This window comes from Oppia nitens, unplaced genomic scaffold (genome assembly GCF_028296485.1).
Source record: "Oppia nitens isolate AA-2021 unplaced genomic scaffold, nextdenovo-longstitch-racon4-pilon3 scaffold15_pilon_pilon_pilon, whole genome shotgun sequence".
NCBI classification, from domain to species: Eukaryota; Metazoa; Arthropoda; class Arachnida; order Sarcoptiformes; family Oppiidae; genus Oppia; species Oppia nitens.
This window is the reverse complement of record NW_026533194.1, coordinates 1417501-1424402: the sequence shown is the minus strand read 5'-3', so window position 1 is coordinate 1424402 and position 6902 is coordinate 1417501. Positions and strand designations below refer to the sequence as shown.

Sequence of the window (6902 nt, the reverse complement as noted above, 5' to 3'; positions counted from 1 at the left end):
AACTAAATGTATTACATTATATTGTAATTGTAGTAAATATTTTTTATTTTTAAATTATATCTAATAGAAAAATGTTAGAATTTTTTTCCGAAATTAAATTTTACTAAATTAATGATTTTAAATGTTTTCAATTTTACTTTATATGTTATATATATATAATATTTAACTGTATATCTGATTTAAGTGRTAAACAACAACAATATCATAACTTTAGTTAATAGCATTAATAATAAAAATTTTTATAAAAATATTAATTATAACTGAGTTAAAAAAAAATTTCCCATTTATAGGGTGACTACATATCAATAATAATTATAATAATAATAATAACCTCCCGGTTCTCATCCAAAAAAAAAAAAATCAATAACTAGTCTCTGAAAAAATCAAAAACAAATAACTGACACACAAATGGCTGAGGCATCGGAACCGCCCGAAAGCGACATATCTTCAGGTGACGACTGGGACTATAGATCCCGTTCCTCCAGTGATACCTCGACAAACAATATACACCATCGAAATCTACTGTTTACTACTGGCCGTCAGTTAAGCTGCGATCAGGACACGGGTAGTCTAGATTTGTCTTATTTGAATCTGGATACCAGTTCACTGGGCGCCAACATTTCACAATTTGCCGACAATACCAATAATATGGGTTCCCAGTTGTCAACTGTCAACATGAGCGGCAATCGACTAATGGAAATACCCTATCAGTTATCAATGTTTACTAATCTACAAATGTTGGACTTATCCCATAACCAAYTGGCCGTCCTATGCGACAGTATTTGCCAACTGAATCAATTGCGTACATTGATCTGCGCTAACAATCAATTGGACGACAATAGTCTACCAAAAGATTTTGGCCAAACTTTTGGCCAAACATTACGGGTGCTATCGTTGGGCGGCAATTTGGTTAGTATTTTGTGAAAACTATTTTTATTTTTTTTTATTTTAATATAATATAATATAAAGAAATTTAATTTAATATAATGCAATATATTGCATACAAAAAAATTGACATTAAATATGATATATATAAATATTATATATAAAATTTTTATGTGTCGTGTATGTGTGTGTGTTAAGCAAATAATAAAATTGAGGTCATTTTATTTGTATAAATTACAATATCATCATTACTACTGTAGTTATATAATATTGTGTGTGTGTGTGTGTGTGTGTGTGTGTGTGTGTGTGTGTGTGTGTGTGTGTGTGTGTTTATGTATGTGTGTCTTATTTTTTTATAACATTACTATACGATATCATATAAAAATGTGTCATCAATACTAACAAATATATTATACTGTATATCATATTAAACCACACAATTAATTATTTATTCATACAGTACTAATATTCTAYATATACTGTAATAATATGCAATATAAATGATGTAATTATCATATAAATTGAAAATAATAAATTAGTAGATAATAAAAAAAAATTTTTTTTTTTGACTAAATATACAAATATGATATAACTTATAAATAACTATATCCTATATATATATATATATATATATATATACACACAAACATAAATTATATTTATGATATACAGTACTAACAGAATATTCTCTATTATTATTTTCATTACTATAATTAATATTTTGTAATTATTTTATTTTTAATGCAAAACAAAATATAGTTCAAAACAATACCGCCGCAAATCCTTGAGCTCCGGGCACTTAAATCACTGTATTTAGGCAGCAATGCCATCGAGACTGTGCCGCGCGATATCTGCCGATTGGATTCACTGCGGCTCCTGTATCTCGGCGGCAATCGACTGGAAGAACTGCCCGAAGAGGTCGGCCGTCTGCAGCACTTGGAGTCGCTATCGTTGTGCGAGAATCGACTGAAATCGTTGCCATCGACAATAGCGCAGTTAAAATCGTTGCGGTCGCTGGCATTGCATCGCAATCAGTTRACAACATTGCCACCGGATATTGTTAAGCTYCGGTATCTGATGGAACTGTCGCTTAGGAATAATCCACTGGTTATGCGATTCATTCGGGATATGATGTAAATRAAATCAACATTTTATTTTTGAATATCTATWTGGAAAGGGATGAGAGGGGACGGGAGTGAGTGAGTGAGGAAGGGATAGGGAGAGGAAATGAGTGTTACMTACTTTTTGTTTGWTTGATTGATTAATAGTTAAGGAAAGTTATCTTTAAAAATCAAATCTGTATTTTTTACTTGCATTCAAGGTTTGAGGTGCCATCGCTTATGGAGCTATCGGGCAGGGCTATCAAACTGAATAAATTGAACTACAATTTAGATGAACTACCTAATTGTTTGGTCAGCTATCTGAGCAGTGCGCACCGGTGTGTTAATCCAAAATGTAAAGGTATGTTCACCAAAAACCAAAAAAAAAAATGGGTAGACACAACAAAACAAAAAATTATCTAGCTTATTTTTTTTATAATACAAACAAATAGGCGTCTATTTTGACTCCCGTGTCGAACATATAAAGTTTGTCGACTTTTGCGGCTCCTATAGGGTACCATTGTTACAGTACCTGTGCTCACCCCAGTGCTCATCCATACATCAATCATCGCCGCTAATGAATCGTTTGTACAGTTCGGACGAAAATAATTCGGACGAAGAGTCCGTCGCCAATAATCCGGCAGCCGATGAAATGATTACCGAATTCAGACTCAAACGTGTACTGTTAGGTTAAAGGGAAGGGTGTGGCGAACCGGGAGGTGTGGACCGGGAGACCGGGCACACCCTACCCCCTACCACACCCTAGATATACTCTTATCAGTGATATATTGATATAAACTATTGTCAAAAAAATAATTTTTTTTATATTCAAAATAAATATATATATGATTCTTGAAAATATAAATAAARTTTTTTTTTTTGAATAACAATTATCATAAAATAGATGTCAGAAAATGTTATCAAATTAAAAATAAATAAATAAATTTACACTAATTTACAGAATATTTTTTTTTAAATATGATTAATATTTTTTAATTTTTAATATATTAATTTTTAAAAAAAATTAACTTCTATAACTAAATAATTATAAATTATTTTTGCTATAAATACAAATAATTAATTTTTTAAAAATAAATTAACAAGTTCCTTATTTTAATTAATAGACTAAAATATTTTTTAATAATATATTTAAAAAAAAATTAAATATATATATATATAAATAAATTAAATATTTGTTTAAAAATATAAATATTAAAAAACTATCTAAAAAATCTAGAGTCTAATAATTAGTAATAAACTAATTTAACAGCTAGGTAATAATTATAATAAAAATTTAAAAAAAAAAACATTTTTTATTTATGTACAAAATAATACACTAGTAAATTTATATTATAATAGCACCGTTATAAATTTAGGCGCTAAAATAAAAACTAACTTAAAATCAATTACGTTTAAACAATTATATATTCAATTAATTTTTATAGCTTTAAATTGTTTTGACGTTATTTATTTTTATAAAAAATTGCATCAACTGTATATAAGTGTGTATAATAAATGAAAACTAGAAATAGATTTTATTTTAATGTATTATTATTATTATTATCCAATCCAATAATAATCATCAATAATAATGAAATATTATATTATATTACAAAAATAATATTTAACCAAAAATTTTAATTTGTCTTAGTTTTTAAAAAAAAAAAATCATATCTAATAAAAAAATTTATAGAGTTATAAACAAAATAGTTAAACAAATACATATTAATATGTATTTGTTTAACTATTTTGTTTATAACCCTATAAATTTTTTAGTAAATATGATTTTTTTTTTAAATTAAATCAAATTAAATTTATTTTTAAATATTATTTTTTTTTAAATAAATATATTAAATATTTTATATAATATATTATAATAATAATAATAAATATCCGAACCGTAAAATCCCGAAACCGAAACCGTTTTACGTGTTTTACTCTCTACTCTATTATAACATATAAACTGTAAACACATTATTAATATAATACACAGTTGTTAGCGTTGAATACAATAATTATATAAATAAAAAACAATTAGTTATAAAAACAATAGTAATGTTTAAACACATTGTTTTGTATTTACTATTAGTTTATTATTAATTAATTGATTGATTGCTATCACGGGTTTTGATTGTTGACCACTACTACTACTACTACTAGTTAGGCCGCGCGGCTTTCCCGCGATTGCTGACCACCAATCAGATTGTAGAGAGACATCAGTGTCTGACAACTACCTAATCGATGGCCCGATTTTCCGACTCTGAATCATCTGATTCAGAATCGGACGACAACGGAAACTTTAAGCGACGGTCGCACCGATTGGACGACGACGACGATGATGATGATGACGCCGACGATAATTACTATGGCCTTCCCGCTGAACCGACACGGATGGACATTGTCGATGACAATGATTATGGAGGAGGAGGTCCAGAACCCGGCGAATTGTCCGATGATAACGACATTGTCGCCGCCACTGCCACCACTACCACCGTCGCCGCCGCCTCAGCTAACAACCACATCGGTGTTAGCGGACAGTTAGCGTCCATTGATAATGCACTGGCGTCACGATTAAAGCCACCGCCGCAGCCACAGCCAAGAGATCCGCGATTGATGCGCGCATCTGCGGCAGTGTCGTCGTCGTCGTTGACCACAAATGTTGAACTGGCACGCGATCCACGCAAACGGTCGACGATTGTAGCTGTCGTTGATGGTGACGGCGGCGGCGGCAACATTCACAATAAAGTGGCCGCTGATGAACCTCTAGGCGATGATCGTAATGATGATGATATCAATGACAGGACTGCCGCCGCCGCCGATGATGATAAAGAAACCGAAGAAGGTTTGTCTGTTTTATTATTAAAAACCAATTGTGTGTTTTGATTAATCGGTAATTTATTTGTTTTTTGTTTCTTTAACAGAAAGATTTGCCAAACGACTGAAAAAGTTTGAAAGACTCGACACCAACACAACCATCGGCGGCGGTGGCGGAGATATCGCCGATAACTACAAGTTGTCGTCGGTTTCCAAACAGCCGCTTCGCGAACGAGTACGCAAACTGTTGAACGAAAGGAAACCAATGATGGCATTCAAAGAGATTAAAGACGAAATTTCGATTACAGATATACCGAAATTTAAGGACACATTCGTCCATATTGTTAAAGACTGGTTTCCGGCCATTATTGACGATGCATTGGATCCGCGCAGTGTATTCATTGATACCAATCATGTAAATCAATTTCAGAATCTCCTTAAAGACATTTTCGGACTCAAAGTCAAACAAAAGGATGTCTGGGAGGCCGTCATCTTAGGAATCGATAAGTTTATTATCGAATCGCGCATCAGTTCTGTGGTAATGATAATAATTTTTTTTTTAAATTAATTTTATCGGTAATTGTTTTAAATTTATTTATTTGGTTCTCTCTCTCTCTCTYTCTTTTATTTAATAGCCACTATTGCTGACCAAACTTCGGTGGGTATTAGTACGCGACATACGCGAGTATCTTATCTCCGAAGACATACGTATCAGTATTAAAGCGTCCAATGTTTTAGTTGATCATCGCATCCAATTGCAGGCCAAACGTGAGGCTCATCGGCGAAATTTTGAACTTACAAATGCCGCCGGTGGTCGACAGGTACCGGTGGCCACCATAACGCCGACACCGGCAGTGATCAACAACAACCCTGTGCCTAAATCGTCGTCGCTGTTCTCCGATATGATACCATTATCGCGACCAAAGCCATCGACAGCAGCAGCAGCAACAATGAATCCTATTAGCATCACTGGTATGCCACCTGTTGTTCAGCCAACAGTCCTATCGGGTGGTTGTACGGCGGCGTCATCCGACTATCAATGGTCGCCGACAAAAATGTTTGATACGGCATCGGCCAGCGAAGCCATGACGGTAATGCCCGACGATGATGAGTGCGATACATACGGTGGTGGCAGCGGCGGTGGCGGCAATAATATGGATGGCGACAGTAAGATAATCGTACAGATCTTGAATCACATCAAAATGGATCAATACATGCGATTGGTTCATATGCTTATCAGGCATACCACTGGTTCTTCATCGTCGTCGTCGAAATTTATCGAAGACTTTGGACGAGCCATAAAGTAAGTCCTATTGTTTTTTTGTTACCCGAAACCCACGGCAATTGGTTTCCAAGTTATTTAAAAACTTTTTTTCTGTTTTTTTTTGTAGACTATTTGCCAGCAGTTATCCAAACCATAGCATGTATAACATGTTCAACAAACTGCACGATCTGATCAAAGTAAATAAGTCACAGTTTACTAATGAATCGGCGCTCAGGTCGGCAATGGCCAGCTTACTGGTCGAGTTTGCCGAAATTACCGAATTTAAGACTAAAGAGTGGATACTCATACGCGACCTGACCATCAATAACTGTGGCCTAATACCGGCCGATAGGAATCCGTTTAACGAACAAATAGTACCGATCAAACACAACATTGACTGTCACATACCGTATCGGTTACCGGATACGGGCGGCCGGCCTGTACTCAAATACGATGACGCACCCGATCGTGACATACCATTGATATCCAAGGATCATATGATAGATCCCAGAGTTGAACTACAGTGCGAACGTGTGATCAAAGTAGACATTCCCGAAGGTACACCCGATATGCCGTCGCGATCGACGCCTCAGTACTCGACACTGTTTTCTCCATTACAGTCACCGATTAATCTGGTCTCACCGTCAGCGTCGCCGGTTCGACGGACAAAAATCAATACCAAATCATCCAACACAACAATTATGACAACAACGCCGACTAAATCACGGGCCCGAAAAAGTTTTCCGTCGCCTGGAACTAAAGCACCACTTGTCGCCACCAATAGGAGACCTAAAATGCCAATTAAGGCGCCGACGACGTCGTTGTCGAAGAAGAAGCCG

At 34.4% G+C, this 6902-nt stretch overlaps 2 protein-coding genes across 2 annotated transcripts in view; both read left to right on the top strand.

Annotated features, from left to right (window-relative positions):
* The first annotated feature begins 342 nt into the window (after positions 1-342).
* Positions 343-2778, top strand: LOC128964990 (leucine-rich repeat-containing protein 58-like). Its single transcript, XM_054311646.1, has 4 exons — positions 343-909; positions 1645-2018; positions 2207-2346; positions 2438-2778. Exons 1-4 carry the CDS (start codon positions 409-411, stop codon positions 2677-2679), a joined length of 1257 nt encoding a protein of 418 aa, XP_054167621.1. The 5' UTR covers positions 343-408; the 3' UTR covers positions 2680-2778.
* A 1249-nt stretch (positions 2779-4027) lies between these two features.
* LOC128964984 (uncharacterized) overlaps positions 4028-6902 on the top strand; it is a 3518-nt gene continuing 643 nt past the window's right edge. The window contains exons 1-4 of the mRNA XM_054311640.1: positions 4028-4827; positions 4907-5337; positions 5435-6102; positions 6191-6902. The exon at positions 6191-6902 is cut by the window's right edge and continues 643 nt beyond it. Of these exons, the coding sequence (XP_054167615.1) occupies positions 4227-4827; positions 4907-5337; positions 5435-6102; positions 6191-6902 (2412 nt within the window). The 5' untranslated portion in view covers positions 4028-4226. The remainder of the gene's footprint in view (positions 4828-4906; positions 5338-5434; positions 6103-6190) is intronic.